Source organism: Camelina sativa, chromosome 18 (assembly GCF_000633955.1).
Source record: "Camelina sativa cultivar DH55 chromosome 18, Cs, whole genome shotgun sequence".
In the NCBI taxonomy this organism is placed as follows: domain Eukaryota; kingdom Viridiplantae; phylum Streptophyta; class Magnoliopsida; order Brassicales; family Brassicaceae; genus Camelina; species Camelina sativa.
Genome location: NC_025702.1, coordinates 13942890 through 13968516, shown reverse-complemented (window position 1 = coordinate 13968516; position 25627 = coordinate 13942890). Strand labels below are relative to the sequence as shown.

At 34.3% G+C, this 25627-nt stretch overlaps 2 protein-coding genes and 2 non-coding genes across 4 annotated transcripts; 2 read left to right on the top strand and 2 right to left on the bottom strand.

The window, feature by feature from the left end:
- LOC104761528 lies at positions 9400-14323 on the bottom strand. The gene is made up of 14 exons (XM_010484625.2): positions 13880-14323; positions 13524-13564; positions 12956-13156; positions 12720-12817; positions 12317-12510; positions 12043-12224; positions 11529-11864; positions 11385-11449; positions 11081-11129; positions 10828-10963; positions 10616-10700; positions 10463-10532; positions 10127-10267; positions 9400-9873 (listed from the first exon to the last, which is right to left on the bottom strand). Exons 1-14 carry the CDS (start codon positions 13980-13982, stop codon positions 9586-9588), a joined length of 1989 nt encoding a protein of 662 aa, XP_010482927.1. The 5' UTR covers positions 13983-14323; the 3' UTR covers positions 9400-9585.
- TRNAF-GAA lies at positions 15941-16011 on the top strand. The gene has a single exon. It is a non-coding gene; the product is annotated as a tRNA-Phe (tRNA).
- On the bottom strand, positions 16679-19916 carry LOC104761526 (GDSL esterase/lipase At5g55050). Its single transcript, XM_010484624.2, has 5 exons — positions 19526-19916; positions 18991-19136; positions 18041-18274; positions 17698-17953; positions 16679-17070 (listed from the first exon to the last, which is right to left on the bottom strand). The coding sequence occupies exons 1-5, from the start codon at positions 19800-19802 to the stop codon at positions 16844-16846; spliced, it is 1140 nt and encodes a 379-aa protein (XP_010482926.1). The 5' UTR covers positions 19803-19916; the 3' UTR covers positions 16679-16843.
- Positions 18319-18391, top strand: TRNAF-GAA. Its single transcript has one exon. It is a non-coding gene; the product is annotated as a tRNA-Phe (tRNA).

The following is a 25627-nucleotide window of genomic DNA, read 5'->3' as shown; positions in this document are numbered from 1 at the left end:
ATATAATTGATTGAGATCTCATTATTATCAATACCTTCAGGACCTTGAGGTTCAGCGTCCCAAACCTCATTTGGTACCTTAGGATTTGCCGCGGCCATGTCTGTAATTTCCTTCATCTCGGTTTGATTTGCACCTTTCTCAGATTTCCGAGGGTTCTTATCTTTGGAACCTAATGGTCTACCTCGTTTCAAACGTGGCTTAGACTCTGTAGCAACTTGATTATTGTGTTCTTTCTAAACATCAATACATACTGGTGCATTACAAGCTGGTATGTACGATTTTGTTACTCTCTTTGGGTCAGCAAAGGAATCTGGCAATTGATTAGCTAGCTTCTGTAAATGAATAATCTTTTGAACCTCTGCATCACATGCTAGAGTTCGAGGATCTTGCCAATTTAAGGATGTTTGATTCCATGTTAATTCTTTAACCAGCTTGCTTGTCTCTCCACCCAAGATAGGAAATTCAGATTCCGTAAATTGACAGTCCGCGTATCTGGCCANCCATAGAGTGAACTGTTCATTGAACATTTTATTCTTTGCCAAATTAGCTTCTATCATGTTATCTTAGCATGGTATAAACCAGTGGCTAGTGCATGTATAGTCTCTAGGACCTTCTTATGCCCATTCACGATTTCAGTAATGTATAGAAATTCTTTGTTTCCTTCACCCTTTGTTTCAACATGATAACCATTCAATCGAATGTCTTTAAAGCTCAATAAACTTCTTTTAGAGTTGGGTGAGTACAAGGCATCACTTAGTTCAATATGTGTGCGATTAGTNTGGGATGGTGAATACTTATGTTCACTAGATGGCCTGATGCGTATAAGCTTTGCTGCATGTAAAACTGCGTGTCCCCAAGCCGACACAGGAAGCCTCGACCTCATTAACAATGGCCGAGCTATCAATTGTATTCGTTTAGTGAAGGATTCAACCAATCCATTTTGTGTATGGACATGTGCCACAGGATGTTCCACACTCACCCCCATGGACATACAATAATCATTAAACGCTTGGGATGTAAATTCACCAGCATTGTCTAGACGTATAGTCTTAAGTGGAAAATCTGGAAAATGTGCTCTTAGTCTTATAATTTAAGCCAACAGTCTAGCAAATGCTAGGTTCCTTGTGGATAACAAGCAAACGTGTGACCATCTGGTTGATGCATCGATCATAACCATAAAATATCTAAACGACCCACAAGGTGGGTGTATTGGTCCACATATATCACCTTGTATCCTTTCCAGAAAGTTTAAAGTCTCTTTAGTGACTTTTACTGGTGATGGCCTTATCATAAGTTTCCCTTGTGCACATGCTACACACGTGAGATGTTTAGGGATAACTTTTCTCTCTTTAAGAGTGTGCCCATTTGAATTCATAATAAGCTTACGCATCGTGTTAGAACCTGGATGGCCAAGCCGGTCATGCCATAGAGTGAACTGTTCATTGAACATTTTATTCTTTGCCAAATTAGCTTCTATCATGTTATCTTAGCATGGTATAAACCAGTGGCTAGTGCATGTATAGTCTCTAGGACCTTCTTATGCCCATTCACGATTTCAGTAATGTATAGAAATTCTTTGTTTCCTTCACCCTTTGTTTCAACATGATAACCATTCAATCGAATGTCTTTAAAGCTCAATAAACTTCTTTTAGAGTTGGGTGAGTACAAGGCATCACTTAGTTCAATATGTGTGCGATTAGTTAATAATATGTGAGCTTGGCCGTAGCCTTCTATTAAGCTTGTTATACCCGCAATTGTACTAACATTGGCATTTTTCATTATGAGGTTTATGAAATATCTTTTATCCTTCAATATTGTGTGGCTGGATCCACTATCCACCACTAGTACACTCATATCCTCGGCCATTTCTATAATGACAATAATTTTGTTTTAATTTTTAATAAAACAAGCAAATATATATTGAAATAAAAATCATTGAATTTAACCCAAAATAATTATCCAATACATAAACCGAAATTAAAACATAAAAGCATAGAAATTAAACCAAATCCATAATTAAAATTAGTTATCTTCTTTAAAGCAATCAGAAGTCTCATAGACTAGTGAATCATCATTCTCATGGTCGAAGTCATCTTCACCATCGAGATGCACATAGTTGGCTTCTGGGTTCTTCTTCAAAATCTCTTGATATGCATCAATAAGATGTTGGGCTGTTCTGCAATTCTTGGACCAATGGTTAGACATACCACATCGGTGACAAACCGATTTAGCCTTGGATTGTGGTTTAAAGGACCCATGGCCCCTACCACCACGGCCACGGCCTCCATGGCCATAACCATCAAAGCGGCTAGCTTGATACTGTCCACGACCACCACGTCCTCTGCCACCACGGTCACGGCCATAGTGTCTTTCTCTGTGGACATAGTTGGTCTCCTTGGGCTCTTTAGGCTCTTTTGGATCTTTAGGCTCTTGAGGGTTTTTCTTTGTTAAGTCAACCTTGTGAGCTTCTGGTAACGGAGCTGTACCAGGAGGTCTCATTGCACTATTCATCATCAATAGCTCATTGTTCTGCTCAGCTAGCAGTAAACACGAGATTAGGTCTCCATAGGTTTTAAACCCCTTTTCACGGTATTGTTGCTGAAGCAGTATATTGTTAGTGTGAAAAGTAGAGAATGTCTTCTCTAGGAGCTCCTTCTCGGTCACCTCAGTACCACACAACCTAAGGAGTGAGACAATCTTAAAAAGCTCTGAGTTATACTCATCCACGGATTTGTAATCCTGTATCCTTAGGTTTTTCCAATCAAATTGAGCCTTTGGTAGGAGCATCGTCTGTTGGTGTTCGTATTTGCGTTTAAGCTCTGTCCAAAGGTCAAGAGGATTTTCTATGGTGAGGTACTGATTCTTGAGACTCTCAGCAAGGTGATGGCGCATATGCATAATGGCCTTGTACTTTTGCTTGTCAGTACAGTTAAAATCTTCCTCAATGCATTCAAACAAGTCCTTTGACTTTAGCATGGTTTTAGTGTCCAATGCCCATTGCAAGTAATTGTCTCCAGAAGCATTCAAGGCGGCATAGTCTAAGTTGTTGAGCCTTGCCATCTGCATAACACATAAATAGACAACCGATCATTAGCATGCGGTAATAATAGACCGATCCATGCAATAAATATTTAGGTCATGCGGTATTTGAGACCGAAACATGCCTTAGGTCATGCGGTATTTGAGACCGAAACATGCCTTACTTTCACTCAAATTTTCGTGGTTTAATTCATGCATGCAAGACAACAAACCTAGATAGATACTAGTATGCAACAATTTCCTTTTTCTTAAATAGTTTTGAGTTTTAGAAAATTTCCTTTTTCTTAAATTTCCTATTCTAATTAGGAGAACATTAGGAAATATTTTCTAGGTTTTAGGATAATTACTAAAATTAGTTTGGAAGTTATCTAATAATTTTAACAACCTAGGATAAGTTTATGCAATCGATTTTTATGGTTTATGCAGCCGAATTTACAGAAACAATTTAAGCAATAATTGATTCAAGTTTTTATCTATGCAAGGTTCAATTTAAACTCAATGATGCATGCAACATATGAAACAACCAAGCAACAACAATCAACCGGATTTTAATTATGGTATAAACTGTTCAATTTTGCAATCAATCTAGCAACCCTAAACTTTCATAAATCCGATTTTAAAGTTTTAGTAATTTAGAGATCTTTAAGCTTTGTTGGTTGTGTACTTGCATGTTTAGGGTTCAATAGTTTTAAGATTCAAGTTCGATTATATGGTCCCATAAGTTTCGATATTACCTTAACACCAAAGGGGTCTGACCGGTTTTGATCTGGAAGCTAAAGACCTTAGATTTTCCCTTGATCACGAACCACAAACCTCGAACAGAACTGCAAGCTGCTTTCCCACGAACAGATCTCGGACCGCTCCTTGTACTGCTCACGTCTTGGAACCGCGAACCACACACGTACCGGATCACGAACCTCGAACTGCTTTCGGATGAAGTGGAGGAACGACGGCGGTTTAGGTTTTTGATGGAAGAAGAAAGTTGAACGGCGACGGTTAGGGTTTTTACTCAGCTGGATCTCTAGAACGATCGTGCTGATAACGTGTTGTAAACTAGAGAATCGAATGAAGTAATTCTCTTGTTCTCATTATTGATAATCAAATGAGGTTACATATATATAGTAAATACAAAGGCTTAAGCCCATAACCGACTTAGTCTAATACTCATGGCCGATGGGCCTTTGCTTCTAGCCGATGAGCTTCATGGATCGTGACCGTATATGGGCTTGGTTATGGAGTCCATCCTTAAGTGGTTTATAACAATTTTGTTATTTTTTTATGGCATGTTATAGATTATACTACAAGATTATAGTTTGAAAATAACAAAACAATATTTTCGATTCTCTTGCTTACAAAACTTGAGATTTCATATTATTGTTATATCCTCTCAAATAAGTCCAAATCAATTTTTTTTTTTGTATTATTCTTCAATCTATTTGTTTTATATTATTCTTTCATAATTGTTAACTAATTTTAAATTACACTACAAGAATTTAGAATATTGATAGTAGTATAATATAGAGTTTTATGTCTTTTTGCTATGGTTGACATATGCCTTAGTTTTTAGATAGGGTTTTTATTTTGTAAACACTATATTTGGTTGGTTAGATTTTGATTTTGGGAACACTTTTTAAATGGAGTTTACATAGAATTTGTTTCCTATCTTTTTATAGAATAGATAGAAAATTAAAAGAAAATGCTTTCTTACAATTTTAGAACATAAGTAAATGTTAGAAAATATATTCTAGTTTTTATAAATAAAGAGCAAACTATAGAATATGTTATCATTCTATCACGAGGATTTTTCTCAGGTATCTCCTCGAGTCTCAGAACCTCGCCGTAGTAACTTTGGACCGGAGTATCACGAAAAATTGCTTAAGAATGTCGACATGCCAGTGTTTGATGGTGTGAACATCCATGGTTGGTTGTCGTTCGTAGAGCGTTACTTTCGCATTGGTGGATTCTCCGATTTGGAGAAATTAGATCTGGTTTCGGTGCATTTGGCTGGTGATGCGTTGGGATGGTTCAACTGGGAGATTAATCGTGTTCTGTTTGATTCTTGGTGTAACTTTAAGAAGCGTTTACTTCTTCGTTTCGGGAATTTGCGAGTGAAAGGACCTAGCCAGAGTTTGTTTGCATCAAACAAGATGGTTCAATCGCTGATTTTGTACGGAAGTTTGAGGATCTGTCTGCACAAGATTCTGGTTTAGATGATGCAAAGTTAGAAGGCATTTTTTTGAATGGTTTGAAGCCAGAGATGCAGGAGTTGGTTTAAATGATGAAGCCACAAGACTTGCCTGAGTTAATTGCGGTTGCATTATCCATGGAGACGAGTACTTTGCGGACTGTGATGCAAAGAGAGTTACCTAAAGGTGTCGAGCAACAACAACAACTGATTCCGGCTGCTAAGGTGACGGTCCCGACTCCTTTACACAGTTGGAAATCTAGGTCCACTTTTACAGACTCAAGTAAAGTAGTGGACAAACCAGCTGTTGTGAGGGTGGCGTCTTCTTTTGCCTTCTCTCGTCCTCAAAAACACAGAACAAGTGCGGAGTTAGATGATATGAGGAGGAAGGGCATTTGTTTCAAATGTCAGGGCAAGTTGTTCAAGGGACATGAATGTCCGCATAAAGAACTTCAAATTCTGACAGTATTGAATGATTTTGTGGTTGAATTTGCAGGAGCACCGTACGGATGAGGAGGAAGACTCGGTGTTGCCTGAAGCACCAGTTGGTCAGTTGATGGAGTTATCTTTTAGTTCTTTTATGGGTATCTCTTCCCCTCGAACTACCAAACTGCGGGGTCAGGTTAATAAGGGTGATGCTTTGTTGATGCTGGATAGTGGAGCTACTCACAACTTTATTACACCAGAGTTGGCGAAGAAATTGAAGTTGCGGGTCACTTCCCATAGTTCTTTGGATATTCTTTTGGGGACGGGAGTGACAGTGCGAGGGTCTGGTGTTTGTTTGGGTGTGAACTTCACGGTGCAGGGCCTTACTTTCACTACGGACTTTGTTGTCTTAGACTTGGGTCAGGTGGATGTGATTTTAGGCATTTTTTAGTTAAGGACTTTGGGTGACTGTACCATCAATTGGGAGACGCATGAAATGTCATTTTTGCATCAGGGTCAGAGAGTGCGGTTATTGGGAGATTCCAACTTGCGTCTTTCCTTTTTCTCTTCGCCATCCACCTCCTTTGATGTTATTGACAATTTTGGTGTGTATTCGTTGGAGCAAAGTCGAGATGCTGCTTTGTTGGGAACTTGGCCAAGTGAAATAGAGGAAGTGTTGAAGAGATTTGATCATGTGTTTGTTCCTCCTACAGGGTTGCCTCCTGTTCGGGGACATGAACACTCTATTACTTTGTTACCAGGGGTGGGAGCTGTTAGTGTAAGGCCTTATCGATATCCTCATGCTCAGAAGGAAGTGATGGAGCAGATGGTGAAGGATATGTTGGAAGAGGGCACTATTTGTCCCAGTCACAGCCCATATTCTAGTCCAGTATTATTGGTGAAGAAAAAGGATCACTCGTGGCGTTTTTGTGTGGACTATCGAGCTTTGAATAGAGCTACAGTGGTGGATAAGTTCCCAATTCCGGTTATTGTTCAATTGTTGGATGAATTGGATGGTGCACAAGTGTTTTCAAAGCTGGATTTATGTGATGGGTATCATCAAATATGGATGAAGCCTGAAGATGTGGAGAAAACAGCTTTCCGTACGCACGATGGCCATTACGAGTTCTTGGTTATGCCTTTTGGCCTGACCAACGCCCCAACGACATTTCAAGCTTTGATGAACTTTGTCTTTCGATCTTACCAGTGCAAGTTCATCTTAGTCTTTTTTGATGATGTGTTGATTTACAGTGCTAACATGACGGAGCATTTGGAGCATCTCTTGGTGGTGTTGAAAATTTTTGAGGAACACAAGTTGTTTGCGAACAAGAAGAAGTGTTTATTTGTTCAGCATAAGATTGACTATTGGGACATATTATCACATCATCGGGAGTGTCTACAGATCCTGAGAAGACTAGTGCAATGACTCAGTGGCCTACTCCTAAGTCAGTGAAGGAGTTGCGTGGGTTTTTGGGGCTCACTGGTTATTATCGCAGGTTTGTGAAAGGATATGGCTCTCTCGCCAAGCCGTTGACAGAGTTATTGAAGAAAGATCAATTTACTTGGAGTGTTGAGGCGCAAATGGCGTTTGATAAATTGAAAGGTGCAATGGCGACGACTCCGATATTAGCTTTGCCTAATTTCTCTAAGGTGTTTGTGGTCGAAGCTGATGCTTCAGGGTTTGGTTTGGGGGCAGTCCTAATGCAGGATCAGAGGCCAATTGCTTTCTTTAGTCATGCTTTGACTGACAGGGAACAGGCTAACTCGGTGTATGAACGAGAGTTAATGGCGATTGTGTTATCCATTCAGAAGTGGAAGCATTATCTGCTTGGTCATCGTTTCACAGTGCATACGGACCAAAAAAGTTTGAAATTCTTGTTCGAGCAACGTGAAGTGTTGATGGAATACCAGAAATGGCTTATCAAACTATTACCTTATGAGTTTGAAATCGTGTACAAACAAAGGGTTGATAATAAAGCGGCGGATGGGTTATCCAGGATTCACCACCCTGACTACTTGACTTGTTCCATATTTTTGTTTGGCTTAACTATTCCATCTGCTTTGCAAGTGCAGGATATTTTGAAGGAGATTGATGCGGATAAGGATATTCAAGCCCTGTTGCAGGCGGTGTTGAAGGATCCTTTGCAATATGGTCACTACAAGATTTTGGAGGGTCGGCTGTGGTATAAAAGTCGGTTAGTGGTTCCTGCGAAGGGTTGTTGTGTGTCTCTCTTGTTGGCAGAGTATCATAGTAGCCAGCTAGGCGGTCACTCAGGCGTGTTGAAGACATTGAAACATTTGCAGCAGTCTTTTTACTGGAAGGGCATGCTTCGTGATGTCCAGAAGTTCATTTCTGAATGTGGTGTGTGTCAGACGCACAAGTATTCGACTCTCTCTCCTGTTGGGTTGCTTCAACCTTTGCCGGTGCCTAAGCAGATTTGGGAAGATGTCAATATGGATTTCATTGAAGGGTTGCCTGTCTCTCATGGAGTTAATGCCATATTAGTTGTGGTGGATCGGATGAGCAAGAAAGACGATAAAAACGGTTGAGCAAATATGATATATAAAATTTAGAATCTGTATTTAGAATATGTGATACCAAATTTAATGTTATACCAAATATGAGCAAATATGTTATACCAAATTTTATATATCGGTTGAGCAATATGATATATAAAATTTAGAATTTGTATTCTAAACTTTATATATCATATTTTATCCATTCAAAACGGCAATAAAAACGGTATATTTTTGATGTTATTTTAATGTCTTCTTCATCAATTTCCTAAAAAAATATCTTTTTAAAAAAAAAAATTGGCTGAATCAATTGCAAAGGGTAATTTAGGAGTAGTTGACAAATAGTTCTAGTTTTTTTTTCTTTGATTTATTGTTATAATTCTATGATTTTTCCAGATTTAAACAATAAATGAGGGGAAAAAACCAAAATTATATCAAAGTGATATAACAAAGCTTGTGTGATAAAACCAACTACTGGAAAAAAAACTAAAGAAAATTACATTAGTGTTTAACTTGTTTGAAATTTTAGTGATAAAGTGCTTTCACCAGCGAATATTTTGTTTGATTAAAGCTGCAAATGGTCGTCTAAAATATAAATTGTTGAAAATTAGTAAGGGTGAAAATAGTTGTACGATTTGAGATGAATAATGGGTTGAAAAACATTATTCATTTTTCATTTCCACCATTTGAGTTGAAGATGTTGAAAACTAATTAAATTTATTTAACTAAAAAAGTTGAAAAAAATAGAAAAACAATAAGAGAATATTGTTAAACTCATTCAATCACTATTTAGCCAATTAATTAGTTGAATGATTGTTTTTTTCAACCCTTCAATCGTAGACATCCATTTGCACCATAAGTTGATTTTTTTTTTTTGCCTCACCAAAAAATTAGATGAACAAGTTGAACACTTTTTCTTTATAATTTGTTCATTTTTTGATTTTAAAATTGAATGGGCTGAACCTTTTTTTTAACTCCTTCATCTCAAATGATGAAAAATTAGTTGAATGTCCATTAAGCTCTTACAACTTGGTATTTTGTGTCAACCATTTGCAGTCTTAAAAATTGTAATATTGTTTTTTATTTTTTAAACAAAACTACAAAACTTTGTGGACACCGTCACAAAAGTAACACCAATCTTTTTCGATAGTTATTTTTACCAAAGTATCATTTACCTTCCCTTTTCTATTTTCTACTTGGTTAACAAACTCAAAACTTATACATCATATACATTCATTTCCATTTATTTCCATTTCACCATATTAAATTTCCCTTCAGAAATGTTTTAAATGAGATAACTTTACAGTTACCAACCAATTGATCAACTTAACCACCTAAAAACCGAGAAAAGCAAAAACAAAAAAACCTGAGAAATTTACTCAAAATCAGATGAAACAAATCAAATAAATAGGAAGAGTTCAAACAAGAGTCACATTTTCAGGTCTAGGAGGTCTCTTTCCAAACAGAGACGACTTGCCATCAAAAAGACTAGAGAATGATTGGCGCGGGCTAGGTTCGGTACTTTTCTGTTCAGTTTCTGATGGAACTCTTGTCTGCTTTCGTTCTTTACTACCACGAAATATGAAACCAAGCCGCTTAAACCGGCGTTTCGTTTCGCTCCCACTTGATGGCGAATCCTCTGTTTGTTTCATTGATCTCAAAACTTCTTCTGGACGTAATAGCATTGTTTCCACTGTCTCGTACACCTATTCACACCAAAAAAACACACACACAAACCACATCTTTAGTTTCTATTTTGGTTCTACAGGTTAAATGCAATTAGAATGTATGTTACTTTGTCATCTGATCAAACATTCTTAACTCTATTTTGGTTCTACAAGTTAAATGCAATTAGAATGTATGTTACTTTGTCATCTGATAAAACATTCTTATCTTTATTTTGAGATTTCCAAGCATGTTTATACGTTTTGGAATCTGTGCACAGCTCTAGTAAAGTACCTGGCAGAGATCATCAAGCTTATCAGTCCATGCGCCTCCCTGACAACTAGCAACCACATAATCCTTGCATTCGAAGAAAAGCTTTGACAAGTCATCGTTTGTCGCTACAACTGGCTCCACTATAACAAAGCCCAGGGAAAGCTGAAAATTTAAGAACCAATCCAATCGTCAAAGTGTTGTTTACAGCTAAAATCTTAACTTTTTAATCAACGACATCTGTTTAACATAGCGCAAGTTAGAGAATTTGTTATTTATCAGTTTCCTGGAGATCAAAGAACCTAATTCTAAGAAAATACTACAACGTAAATTTAGGGATTCGAGTGGTTACAAACTTACTAGTGAAACAAACAGCTGCTCAAAAAGTTCAGCAGCTGGAATGTCTTCCAAAGAATTCAAGATTCCTTCTCTGTTATGAGCAACGGACAAGATCTCCATGAGCAATCAAATACAGTTCACTACATTTAAGATGACATATTTATTGAAACTTACACAGCTAAATCTTCATCAAAGAGAGGTGCTTGTTTAACAGCAGGCAGTGGTTTAGCTGTTTCCCACAGCTCACGCCATAAATTACCTAACAATAAAAAAATGTTGGGAAGACTAGTTGAGAACACGACTTGAAAGATTAAAGTTTTGGTTTAACCACACTGGGTCACAGGTAAATCACGAGAGCAAGACAAATATATGAGAAAAAGTCGAACCTTCTTTCTGCATCCGGGTACTTAATTGACCTCGAACGGGTGAAGAGTCATCACCAGACAAGTTATCATTTTCAGTCCAGTCCGGTGGAGAGTGCCATCTCACAAAATCTTCCAAAATACAGCCAGGATTTGCTGCCTAATAGAGAGGTACAGATCTAAATCAATTTCATTTTCATACGAGCTACAATTTTGTTTCCTTATATGAGTGCTTATATTCCTAATATCAATAAGAGTATTCATTTTTAATAATCACCTTGAAAGCTTGCATGTCAGACAAGAGTTGAGAACAACCAGCCCCCATGCTGAACCATAAGAAAGACAACAATCCAATCTATCAAGATAATTGCATATCTGAAAAATATCTGAAATATTAATGAACTGGAATATATATTATTAAGCGTCTATTATTTTCATCTAACACACTGTTCCTGGTCTTTTTCAGTTACCAATTTAAAATATAATAGCAGATTGACTAACTTTCACAACCCATAGGGAAAATATTGCTGCGGCATATAAATTTTATATTAAACTACGATAAAATAAATGATTGCACTGACCTCCCTGTCCGAAGTACTAATTCCTCTGTTTCTCTAATAAGATCTTCCGTCAACAGCGGACCTTCCTACATGGATATAAACACTAAGACTTCAGAGATAGAGAAGGTAGCTACAGTTTTTTCAACTGTGACGGAAGTTACGAACCTGTGTTACTGGGGAATACACAGGTTCACCAGTTTCCAACATTGTTAAGTTCTCAACTTGGTGGTTAACGCCCAGGCGGAGTAAGAGTTCCCCAGAGTTACTTTTAGCATACAAAAGAGAAGCCGGAGAACCCATTGCTTCTGAAACGCCTAACTCTTGATTGGCTTGCCTCATTACCGCATCTAATGCTTCGGAAGCAGCTAAGCAGTGTGCTTTCCTGGCAAGACAGCAGTTTATAACCTGTAACCATTGGTGCAGTAGGCAACTTTTCAAATCTGGATTGTTGTCCAAAGGTATCCATGGTATGTGTTTCTCTTCATCCCAAAATCTCCTCAACTGCGCATCCAGATTATTTGAGAGAAATTATCAAAAGAGCTACAATACGTCACATTTTGTTGTAGTGACTTATCAAAGGACGTTAACAAACAGAGTGAACTATCCACTAAGAAAAGGGAAGAAAGAATTAAAATGAAAAGAAATATTCTGAAACCAAAATTTGCAACACAAAACTTACTTCATCAACCACCCTGCACCAGAACAAAGCCATTCTCCTAGGTGTTGTAAAACTTCCAATTACTTCAGCTAGCTTAACAACAAAGCTACTAGGGGGAGCAGCATGAAGATCTTTTGCGAAAGATGCTTTGTTGGTAGGAGACTCCAATTCAGAGACAATCTTTCTGCTGAGGAAGCTACTATCTGTAAAATATTTGCCGAGTGGGAAGATAAATAGCTGTAAATCGAATATAGTTTGATGAAAACAAAAGTATCTCCATGTACGGCAATCCTACCCGCATTAAACAAGGCATTTATTAGAGAAACAAGTTTTTCCTCATCTCCTGAATCAAAACCAAGCTTATCCTCTTTTTCACCAAGAACCAACGATTTCACTGCAGAGAGGCTCAAGCCACTCCTTTCCTTCACTGGTGATGAACTTCCAGACGATGCAACAAAGTCTTTCACAGTCTTAGCCCTTCTTCCCGCTCTGGAAAAACGAAGTCATAAGGTAATAATGAGAAAAGCAGCGCGGAGCATTGCAAAATGCTTTAGCCAGAGAATACATATACTGGTGAACACATATACTACCACCTCACGGATTGCTACAAATTCAAACCTCAGTAGGCATAACTGAATCTTTTGGGAAAAAAATCATCAGAAACTACATGAAGTAGAAACTTATGTTTAAAGACTCACTCGATTGCTGCAGCCAGCTGCTTCACAACGGATGCTGGAGGGATGCTGTTCACATCAACGGCATTTAAAGATTCTACCAAGAAGCCGACATCAGATGCCTAGAAATTGGTGTTCAAAGATAATAATATAAACACAGAGAAGCAAAAAAAAACGTCTTGACTACAGGGAAATAGCATGCTTTGAGAATGCTTGTAGCAGCAAAAGCGATCTGAAAAAATTGGACCAATTAATCATACCTTGGCTTCTTGATCTTGCTTTGCTTTAAGAATAAACAAATTCTCGTCATAGAAAGGGGCAGCCATGGTTAAATCCTCAGCCTTCTCTTGATCTTCAACTTCTTTCCTCCCAATTCTCAAGTTCTTCAGTTTGTTTTGCCACTCTTGCTTCTTCCTAATATGTGCAGCTCTCCATCCCTGAGGCTTCACTTCACTCTCCTCCTGTTCCCAACATTTCCAATCAGCATAAACTTACAAAAAAAGTACCTATAGTCACTCAACACTCACATAGCATCTCATCAACACTCACATAACAACACTATACACATCTCCTTAACAGTATCCAAAACGGTTCAAGTAAACTGCTTTTTTTCTAATCATCATCCCAAAATGGGTAATGAGGAACAAAAGTGAGTAGCTTTCTACATCTCAATCCCCAAAATTTCAAATCCTTTAAAATGTGTATATTAATCATTCCTATTCACAGTTTCCCCAGAATTTGTTTTATAAAATCGAATCTGTTATTCTATCTAATTGCGCAAGATGAAATGATTCCATAAAATGTGTGTATCTGTGCAAAGAACCTAACCTTAGAGTCATTCTCATTCCTTGCTGATTGCTTCTCCTCCTCTTCAACAATTCCAGTTCAAAAAAATCAAATAAAAATCACCAGAAAACAAAAAAAAAAAAATAGAATTGAATTTGACTCTACAAAGGAAAAAAATAAACACAGAAATAGAATTCGAATTTGACAAGAGAGAAGAACCCCAAAAATAGAATTCGAATTAATCCAAAAACCAGAGGTGGAGCGATAAGCATCTTATTCATCATCAGTCAAATTTTAGTAAATGAACGAGAAAAAACAAAACAAAATTAAAGTCAAAAACTGAAGCGGAAGCTACGGGGAAGAGAGAGAGAGAGAGGAATTGAAAAAATTATTAATACCACGATCAGATTTGAGATCAGTGAAGACGCGCTCCGCTTTAGCAGCGGCGGAATTGAAGGCGGTTCTAGCTTTAGAGACAAAGGACGGCGGCGCCGTCTCCATTATCGTGCGCACCTGTACGTGCGCAAGTTATTAAAGTTTTCTCTCTTTTTTTTTTTTTCTGTCAACTACACGACATTGAAAGATTGTGGAAATAGAGAAGACGAATGAAGAAGAAGAAGGTGAGATCAACGAGGAGGGGGGGGGAGAGGAAGACGAATTTACGAAGACAATTGTCAATATTTAAATATATTTCTTTTCCCCTAGATTTTATTTAGTACTTGCAAAAATGAGATAATTAGAGCAATATGTGATTTTATGGTAATGGTATGTAATATAGAGAAATTGATTGGTTTAATTATTCCGGATCCTTTTTTTGAATCGAATTTGGAAAAGTTGGTTTAGAAAACATACATAGCAATAGCATTCCATAGAGAGAGCTTTTGTATACTATAAAAGTTTTAGTTGTGTTCTTTCTTGTCTAGTTATATCATGTTTGTAAATGTTGAAATGGTCCAAACTTTTTTTAATGTGGAAATTCAACATTTGGGTAAAGTTGCATTTAGTATTATTCTTTTTTTGGGGGTCAATAGTCCAAACTTTCTTGTGGGTGTTTTATAACCTTCTTTATAGTAGTAGGACTGATTCCATTTCGTTTTCTTTTTGATATAGTTGTAACTAGAACGTTGCTTCGCCAAGTGGCTTTAGATTCATGGGTTCATCTAGCGATGTTGTGAAAAAAAAGTGATGGGCAGGTTCAGCCGTGTAATCAAGCCGGTTTTGTATAGTGACTACTACTGCTAGTAATATGTTTCGACTTTTTTATAGCTTTGGTCTTGCAGGGTTTTTGGTTAACTTTGTTTTGAAATGGGGCAAGACCTGACTTTGATTTTCTTTTTTTTTCGAAACATTGACAAAAAATTCTAATTTGACTCGGACCATTTTGATAGGGCTGAGATGGCTTGACCCACACGTTTTTTAACCACTACATTATAAATTTGTAACTAGCTAGTAATACCAACACTAGTTGTATTAGATCATGGTTTTTAACCTTTTTATAATGGCTGCTTGACTCGGTATGAAATACTACTCATTATCTGATTAGGCTCGCTTCTAGATTTTCGAGTACCATTGACGATTTAAAAGTGTTGTCGCACTTTTTTTAATTTAAGAAAGAACAAGTCATCACATGTGATGATAAAATCCCTAAATGTTAAAAGAGAAACACTCTCACAAAAACATTGAGATATCGTGCTCACAGATCTCCTGTACATTTTTAATAAATGTTCTTACTTCTCATTGTTATTTACATCAATATGCCACTGAAATATTATTAGCTAATATTTTTTCCTATTAGTTTTTAAAAATGAAAGATTTAATCAACTATTAAATCCAAAAATGCATTTAATTATCATTTCCGAAACCTATTTATTTATTAAAAGTAAATTACATTTCACAAACAAGAAAAAAATTATTCATTTATTTATCACTTTTATCATTTTTTCATTGCATTTTTAAACTTATGATTAGTTTAAATTAAATCAATTAGTTTAAAAATATTGCTTTATCTATTTAATGGTATAGTGATATAGATAATAATGTGAAACATAAAATATGTGAATTTGATTTTTAGACACACAAAAAGACATCAAAACTTTGTAGACCACCTTAAAATTCTTTTCCAAGTTTAAATATTTCACGGGTGACACGTATTTTACAGAAAATAAACACAAATTCGAATCAACTAAAAAAAATTTAATTACATATTTTGTTTTATACAAATGAATCTTAAATCTCAAATAATAATTTACTCATAATTTTTTTTTTAAATTGATTTATTCCGCATATAGTACCTAGTATATGTTAGAAAAGAGAGGTTATAAGATCCATTGTTTTGAGTACTTGAGTTTATTGCTTCGGTCGTATAGCTTTCGTTGGTCTTAGATTAATATGGTAATAATTAATATGGTATATGAAATATGGTAATAATTAATTAAACATTAGCGAACAGTTTACAAAATGCGGGGATAGCTCAGTTGGGAAAGCGTCAGACTGAAGATCTGAAGGTCGTGTTCGATCCACGCTCACCGCATATTTCTGATTTTGATTTTTTTTTTCCATTTTTTTCATTTTTCGTATTGTAAAGATTTTATTTCAAGAGAAATATTCCCGAAGACACTCAAATATTTAATGACGTTAATTATTCGATCGTTACCATTCAATTGTATAATGAATTTAATGACGTTAATTAATCGCTCGTTTACATTCAATTGTATAATGACATTTTAAGTCTCAATACTTCATGTTCAATTACATAAGTTTTTAAGTTTTTAATTTATTTATCAACAACGACTTACAATATTTGTTTTTTTCTAAGCTTTAATTAATTACTTTAATGACTTGCAAGTCAAGATATCTAAATATCATGACCCATCGTGGTCTGACATCCCCACACACGACCAAGTTCAATTCAAAGAAAGAAAGAAAAATTACTCCGGGGAAAAAAAATCAACGCCGTGAAGAGTGCGTAGACTAGCTAAACCGGGACCAATTTTCCAGTCGCTGCTGCTAAATTGGAAAATGAACTTGACCGGTGGCAACCGAAAAGGATCGACATGTTAGTGTGTTGCAAATGCAAACTTACTAGGAAGCTCAGGCATATGTACTCGATAATTAACTTATAGTATCAGCTTCATGATGTTGTAGTATATGTCGATCTATCCGGTACAACTCTGGTATACCGGTTTATAAAATAGAAACAGAGAAAAGCTAGTAAATTAATATTTAAAAACTTATCTATTTCGTTGGTAACAAAATTAGTACGTATAGGAATACAAATCAAGTCTCCAAATCCCACTTGTCTACTTAATTATGTACTCTTTCCCCAAAAAAAAATAAAGACCGAAGACGTGTGTATATATTGATCATGTAGAGACCAATTGAGTGAGAGTTATTGGAGACGAGTAATGTGAATCATCAGATAACATAAGGTCGACGATGGTCCGAGCAGCAGCTTCTGTGGGATGACCGTAGCGATCCCAAAAAAGATATTTGCTTCTGTCTGAACACAACTTTGCCAAGGGAAGACAAGGAAGGTCCGCGTTCAATTCGCCGCCATTTCCACAACATGCTGATGTCACGTCCGCAAAACCTGAAATAAGCAAAAACGACAACGGTTTTGTTTTTTCCGTGTTAGATACAAGTTGGTTCAATCTTGTTTGCTACCATGTTCTATTCTTCTTTTCTAGTACTATCACCACTTTGGTAGTTTGGTACGTGGATCATGTGTGTTGTGTTGTGTCCCCTCACTTTTATATGATCCCACTTTAGAACTTTTCGGTTGCTTGGCATTTGGAATATATGGTCTTTTATAATATTCTTTATTAACTGTTATCTTAAAAACTTCTAAAAATATTTGTATTACTTGGTAATATTACTTTGTAAACTATTTCTGTTTACTATTAAATTTTTATTATTTGAAAATATATAATTCTTATACCTTTAGGAAGAAATATTTCATGTGAACTAAGATTTTAGATTGATTATTACTAGATCTCTTTATAGTATGAAAGAGAAGTCAAACATAATTGAAAGAATACAAAAGTTTGTTTACCAATCTAGTGACATGTAATCTGGATAGTTTAATGTGGTTTATTTCTCACAATTTCAGTATATATATAGTATATGGTTTGATTTCAGTTTGATTGTATATCCCTAATTTTTCATCAATGGTGATAAGAAAATGTTAATACCCAAAATATCAATATCATCAACGTACCGTAAGGGGCGGGATTGGAGATAATGTCTTCTAAGGACTTGAAGTTGTCAAAGTAAGTGTACGTCATTGAGCCTTGCAATTCTTGTTTGAGTTGTTGCAGCATTTTTACTAGAGCATCGTTATACAAAGAGCACCACATGTTTGCATCTTCGTCACATTCGTGGATTGTCGAGTCCTTCGCTCTTTTTCCCGGTGTGCATCCGATCTGCCCTACCCCGATTATAAGGAATCTACGGGCATCACTATCGTGAATTCTCTGTTGATACAATTTTCAATAAATTTAATCATCATCAACATATATAACTAAGATCACATGAATGCTTGATATTATTATGTTTTATACCTTTAATTGGTCTTTGAGTTTATCAGCCATTAATTGTGTGTATTGTTGAGGATTGCTCTGTTGTCGGAGTTTGAACGATCCAAAGTAGTCGAAAAGATCGTTGCTTCCTATTACAACAGTGAATAGAGATTTGGATAGGTGAGCTTGTGCTTCTGATGGTCCAAGCTGAGTCGAGAGATCTTTATGAATAGAGAGCCAATTGTTCACTTGCTTTGATAAAGGAATAGCTTGTCCCTGAAAACATATAAATAATGTCCTTAACAAACTTATAACAAATTGCGGGGATAGCTCAGTTGGGAGAGCGTCAGACTGAAGATCTGAAGGTCGCGTGTTCGATCCACGCTCACCGCATATTTTGTGATTTTTTTTTTTTTCCTTGGTTTCCTTTGTATCTTTAAAAAGATATTGAAATAATTGTGATAGTCAAAACAAATATCCCCGAAAACACTCAAGTCTTATTTACTCTCGTAAAAGAAACTCAGAATCTCGTTGTCTTTAGTGACATTTATTCGTTCGATTAGCATAATGACATCTCGAGTCTCAAAACTTTTCAATTACAGTACATAGTAACATTTAATTGTGATCGGTAGGTAGTATATGAGTTTTCTAATTTATTTATCAACAACGACTAACACTGTTTTCTTTTAAGGTTTAATTAATAAAAATCTTCACGATCTTTTTAAAGTTTAAATTTATATTAAATTAATTATTCCCTGATGATATATCATAAATGAATGACATTTATCATATTTGTGCTTGAATTTTTTTTTTTTTTTTATGTGCTTGAAATCTTTCGCCTAACTTTCGGTAAGAAATAAAGCTGCCCATCGAATCAATACTCTATTTCATTATTTTCCATAATTTTTTCTTTTTTTTTGACCTCCTTTTCCATAAATTTTAAATATATAATGTGGAAGAGAATATATATTTAGTTATTTATATAAACTTACTAGTTTTTGGTCGGAACCGTTAAAGATTCCGGCTCCACCGGAAGCAAAATTCACACCGGTCACGGCGGCAGATTTTCTCGTTTCCCTTTCTAGTAGGCCTCTAAGTGAGAGGTACGGTGGCGGTAACGGTAAACCAAATTTCTCAGCTAAGCAACCCAACAAAAACAAAAACAAGGTTTAAATTAATAAATTACCAAAAACACAACTCTCTCGTACATGAAACTCGATATGTCATAGTACTTGTCAACAATCTCGAGTACTACAAACATTGACGTCCACAACTAACTTAATCGTTAGAAAACTTCGTGTAACATTATCTTTATAAAAATATTATATTTTTTCAATGTCTGACCATTTTCTTTTATAAAGTATAAGTGAAAAATATTTAATTTTAATGGACAGCACGTCACGCTATCTAAATCGAACCAATCGTGGTCTGCCATAACATAACATATCAACACTATCAATTTCATTTCATACAAAAGAAAATAAAAAAAGCCACCGGAGAATGATAATAATAATAATAACAACTCACCGATAGCATCGGCGGCGTTCTTGCCGTTGCAGAATCTTCCGGTGGGTTTCTTGTTCGGGAAATCGATGCCGTTATGTGGATAGTTAGATTTGGATATTGATATTGGTAAGTAGTTATTGTTTCCGGCATCAACTAAAGAATCTCCGAACACGTATAATCCCGGAACCGAAGCTAATTTTCCGGTCGCAGCTTGTAAACCGGGGAATGAATCGAACCGGAGCAAACCAAGAAAGAGGAGAAAGATGGTGAGGAGAGGTGTGTTGTTGTTCGCCGGCATGTTTTTTGGTTTTGTTTTTCCGGCGAACTCTTTTAATGTGGTTTTGTTGCTCCGAGGCTCTTGGGAGTTTGTAAGAGAGATGTAAACATAGTGAGGGGGTTATATAGAGGGAAGAGACATGTGAATTCGACGTTATAAGAAATTTACAAAAGCAGGAAAATAAAATAAAGACTGCTAATGTGAAAAGAGGAAAAAATTTAAAAATCAAGTATGTAGCTACGCAGCTTCTTTTCTTGTGTCATTGTCAGACAGACCATGATTTGTGTCACTTGTACTATGGTATTTCCTGTGACTGTTATGGCAATTTCAAATTTGTTACAGTGTGTTGCACCGAAAACAATAGATTTGAACCCATTTTATTTATCTCGACATGTATCAGCTTTGCATATCAATCATATTAGTTTTGTATATATCGATCTAGTTTTATCTTTTCAAAATCAATAATTTCAAGTGAATTTATATATACTACTGTTAATTTATCTTGATATTAATGTAAATTTCATAATTAAGGTTTGGAATTACTTATAGAATAAGCAAAGCTTCTCTTTTGCCAAAATTCTAAAAAGGGGAAAGGGAAACCGAAAGAGTTGGGAGTTTCTATACTATTTATCGTGCTTTTTTTATTTAGGTAAGCAAATATAGAAAGTTATTGAGTTCTCTCTTAGTTATAAACAGTGTTCAAGAAAGCGTTAGGCGGTATCTGAGCGGTGACCCAACGCCTAGCGCTTAGAACGCTTAGTCGGGGCCTAAACGGTTTTTAGGCGGTTTAGGCGTTTACAACATAAAACATTATATATATATATATATAATTATATTAAAATATATGTTTTAAAATAAAAAAATTATAAATTATAAACAACGGTAAGAAAAATACATTTATTTAAGTTATATTAACAACATATAAATGTTTATAATTACGTATATAGATATAAAACATAATAATTTAATTATATGTAATTTAAAAATCAAAAATAAATATTAAAATAAAATGTATGTAATTTTAAGCGGGTTAGACGGTCATCTAGGCGTCTGCTGAGCGCCTAGCGCCTAGACGGCCGCCTAGACCGCTTTCTTGAACACTGGTTATAAATAATATTCTTTCCATTCCAAATTATTGTTAGGTTTACATTATTTGTTGTGCGTTTTGTTAAATGTACGTTAATTAAGTAATTTTTTGAAAAAAATATTGAGTTACGTTGTTCGATGGTCATAAAATTATATTCCTTTTGTTTCAAACTGATAATGTTTTTTTTTTCTTTCAAAAGTTTATAAATTTCACAAGTTTATTTTAATTAAAAATTATTATAAATAAGAATACACTTGTAATTCCAAATATATATTTTTTTATTCATGTGGAGACCCAAAACATCTACTAATTGGAAAGAATGTTTTATACTATCAACTATGTTTTTAGTCTTTCTAATATAGTAAAGTGTAGTTTACTACATCATCCTAATTCCTACATAATTACTTACTATATATCATGGGAATTATCATCATGTACTGAATATGAAAAGTGTGATTTTGGACAAAAAAAAATTTTTAAAAAGAAGATTGTGTTTGATCCGAATTGTAATCATCGTGAGATACATGATCATTCTCAATTATTATTTTGCAAACAAGTCAAACTTGTATATTTTTTTGTTTGTATTGTTATCTTTTCAAGGCTCCAAGCCATATAATAATAATATCTTTATGGATGTACTTTCTTGCACTAAAGTTGAGATGTGCACCACCAAAACTTCCATCGTATGCATTTTTAGCCCATGCAATATCACATTTCCATTATCTTATATATAAATAATATACTTTATATAAATATACTATGCAACTTAATTATTATTGGGTTGTTGATTTGAATGATAGAGATATGAGTCAAACAAAATCGATGAGGAACGCGTCTTACGAATAATTACATAAAGTAAAACTTGTGAAACAAAAATGTATCCCTAACTCTGACTAGATTAACTGATTAAGTTTTGGTCGGTTAGAAGAATTCTAGGTGAACTGATTATAAATTAGATGTTAAGAATTTACTGAAAAATCATTTTAACTCAACCATGTAGTGATGTAGGTAGTCCCTTTGTAAAATTGTAAAATGTCAAAATAACTCATTACTTCATGACCGGTTCATCAGTTCGAGGTTTTTATAAGATCAAACATATATGTTTTCTAAATTTCATTTAATAAATAGATTAGGTGCTTGAGTTCAATTGTATTGAAAAGTTATATAGACGAAAATTCTAATACGTTCTGAGTTGCCGTATAGTTCATACTCGTTTTTATTTGTCAGTTCAATAAAGGAAGTAAAAATGATTCGTCAGTCACTTCATAAACTGATTTTTCAGAAAGTCATTTTTAACGCGTGTTCACATCGTATAATTTGTATACATGTCTTTGCTTATGCGTTGAATTGTTGAGAAATAATTTTGGAAATCTGGCGTAGTATTTTTAAGTCAATTTACAACTGATTTTAAAGTTGAAAAGACAGATGCAAATTTACTTTAATTAAAATATCGAATACAGTTTTGAATCTGCAGAAGATGTATTATGCTGCATGGTGATTTTACAAGATTGTACGATGGATAAATAAAAAATGTGAAAACTGATAATTATTGAAAAGAATAATGTCATATCAATTAAAGGCGCTATAGTCTAAAGTAAGATACTACATAAATGCTTATGCTTAAATAGATACAACACTTTAAAACAACAAAAGCTAAAGAATTATACTAGTAATGAATTAAATGAAGTCTTTAACCAACAAAAAAAAAGATTTAAATGAAGTCTCTTTAATGGTTGTAGTGGTCATTGTCAGTTTGTCACCGTGTCAACTGGGCTAATCCCCGCACCACGCTAAGTTCCAGAAATTGCCAGAAAAACCGTAAACAAAGAAACTAATTCATTGCATTCACATGAATAAAAACAATAAAAAAAAGATGGCTAGCTATACGTTAATACATGATTACACATACGTTTAGTATATATATTACATGACCACATTTATGAACTATATGATATCATGTGTTCAACATCATAGACATACAATCTGGTATACTAATTAATTAATTTCAGTAAAGACCAATGTTAACTCCGACATTGACAAAAAAAAAATCTAAAATTTAAAATAAAACTAAGAAATTACTATATTTAATCATTTATAGTTTTTATTAATTAAAAAATATTATATTTAATATCTAATTATTTTTTATATATTTTTAATGTATTCATTCTTTAAGGATTTTCAAAAATACTTCTTTCCCTATGTCATTTTTCAAAAATACCATTTTATGTTGTCCATTTTAAAAAAATACTCATTTTTTTTATATAAAATAACTAAATTCTAAGCTTTAAATTCCAAATACTAAATCCTAACTTCTCAAAACTATATCCTAAATGTAAAATAGAGAATCCAAACCTTAAAAAAAATTATAAAAAGTAAATTAATATTCTTATACTTAGTTAATTTTCAATTTTAAAGCTAAACTAATATTTAAATAAAAATCACTGATAAATATTTTCAAGATATAATATAAAGGCATTTGCAAAAATACTCTTATTCTATACCCTTTTGCAAACATACCCTTAAATCAAATATATTGTTTTGCTAAAATGAATTTTTTGTATCTTTATCTTTTATATATTAAAAGTAAATATTGTGAATGTCGTTGTTGTTGTTTATATGTTATTTTGAGTATGTAAATTTTAAAGTAAAGAGTATCTAAAATTTGTATAACATTTACCATGCAAATTTTAGAGTAAAGAATCATATACTCAATCTTTTGCATCTTATTTTCTAAATTTAAAATGTATTCTTTTTGTCAGTGTTGATCAACGCCAGAGTCAATGTGGGTCTTCACCAGAGTCAGTCAACTAATATACTGGATTATATGTTTATGGTATTTACCGCGTAACGTCATGTAGTTGATGCATATGGTCATGTAGTTGATGCATGTGGTCATGTAATATATATACTTCGTATAATTGATTATAAAATAGTATATTTTGGAAATATGACCATGCATTCTCGAATACATTATCTAGCTAGGCATCTTTTTTCCTAAAAACAACAACAAAACAGACATCGTTCATATCGATAAGATATATAAATCCCCCATACGTAACGAAAGAAAACAAATTACTACATAATAGGAGAACAGGAGATTAGCTGATTAAGAGAAGTCAATATATTGCAATTTACATATATATGTTATTTTACTATTTCCTCTCAAAATATTTTCGTACATATGACTTGTTAAATATATGTATCTTTGTTTTAGTTTTGTAGAGAACGACTGTTAAATATGTGTTTGTGAACGATTTTGTAAATATTGTATTTTCCACAAGTTTACACACATCAAATCATTTTTGTAAAATTCCGAAACCAAAATATTCAGTTAGCTAGAGGATTTTACTATTTAGAGCTAGTTATGCTTTCGAGTACTATTTAATTTTTTGTGTGTCCTCACTAGGCGAGTACTACTCTATAGTAGTATCAAATTTAGCTAAATAAATACTACTAGTATTAGCTTTATCAAATTTATCAACCAGCAGATCTTGAATACACAAGGTCACCATCTAAGGTTTGGATTTTAGTTTGATGTCGGTATATTATTTAGTCCATGCATAATGCCGAAACATATAAATACTCTTTAAGAAGATTTGCAAATAACTACAAATTTTATTTGTCCTTTTGGGATTGATTTGATTTACTTATATTCGGGTTATATATAAATAACATCAAAAGGCTAATTTAAACGGTTTTAGTACGGTAAAACAGATTAGGACACTTTGACCTAAACGAAACTCCTAATATATTGTAGATCACTGCACGTTTGTGCCATATATAGTATAAAATAAAATAATTTTATTGATTAACAAAACCACGTACCAATTACTAGTAATCTTTGCAACCAAAATACGTCTACTCTACCAATTATTACGTCTATGCATATACGTACACACAACTAGTATGCAAACAACTACGGCCTGCCTACCTGTAATTTCAGTAACTAACAGTGATTAATTTTGCTAATAATTAGTACGTCAACGAATCAAATATTTATGAACGGATCAATATATATTATAAACAAATGAGAATCTTGGATAAGAGGTGGTACCTTGGGAAAATCGATTCACCGTATAACGTGGGATTGTCGACGTCGAACATCTCATTCATACCGGTTAGTTTAAAACTCCGCTGACTCGGTTCTAATATTGAATACTTTTCTTTTGATTGTTGAATGTTGATTCATGATTAATTTGGTACACGCAACGCAACCAACGTAATAAAAATTATAAATCTTTTGATTGTTGCCACCAATCACGCCATTAATATCATATTTCTTGCTACGTTTTTTTTATAGGATGCTTAAGCTAAAAAAGCAAGAAGAAGACACCCCTTTTTTTGGGTGCATTTTCGATAAGAAAACATTAGTTAATATAACTAAAAATAATTCAACCAATTGTAAAATAAGTCAACTAAATAGAATACCTGAATGATATAAATAGTAACAAAACATCATCACAAAAACAAATATACATGTATATCGTTTGCCTAAACTATAATAATATGTAAGTCAATGTTGTATAATTCTGTTTTAGGGTCTTGGGCATTTCCTTCGTTGGCTTTTTTGTTTGTTTGTTTGTTTTGTTCTTGTCAAATTAAAGCTTACCAACCTAATTTAGTAATTTTCAAAGCCAGCCCAGTAAAAACAAATTCATCAAATATATTTACTTTAGTGGTTAAGCTTACTAATTACCGGCTATAAAATGGCAATCAAAGAAATTGGTGCGGTTAAAAGTTGAGGTTAAATAATTTGTGA

What these genes read in the sequence shown, in the direction of transcription:
- LOC104761528 (XM_010484625.2), bottom strand. Translation starts at nt 13,982, where the DNA reads ATGGAGACGGCGCCGCCGTCCTTTGTCTCTAAAGCTAGAACCGCCTTC. An exon ending in CTGACATGCAAGCTTTCAAG is followed by an intron (nt 10,964 to 11,080) that starts GTGATTATTAAA and finishes CCTCTCTATTAG; the next exon opens with GCAGCAAATCCTGGCTGTAT. An exon ending in TTTGATGAAGATTTAGCTGT is followed by an intron (nt 10,533 to 10,615) that starts GTAAGTTTCAAT and finishes TGCTCATAACAG; the next exon opens with AGAAGGAATCTTGAATTCTT.
- LOC104761526 (XM_010484624.2), bottom strand. Translation starts at nt 19,802, where the DNA reads ATGCCGGCGAACAACAACACACCTCTCCTCACCATCTTTCTCCTCTTT. An exon ending in ACGGTTCCGACCAAAAACTA is followed by an intron (nt 18,275 to 18,990) that starts GTAAGTTTATAT and finishes ATATGTTTTCAG; the next exon opens with GGACAAGCTATTCCTTTATC. An exon ending in AACTCAAAGACCAATTAAAG is followed by an intron (nt 17,954 to 18,040) that starts GTATAAAACATA and finishes TTGTATCAACAG; the next exon opens with AGAATTCACGATAGTGATGC.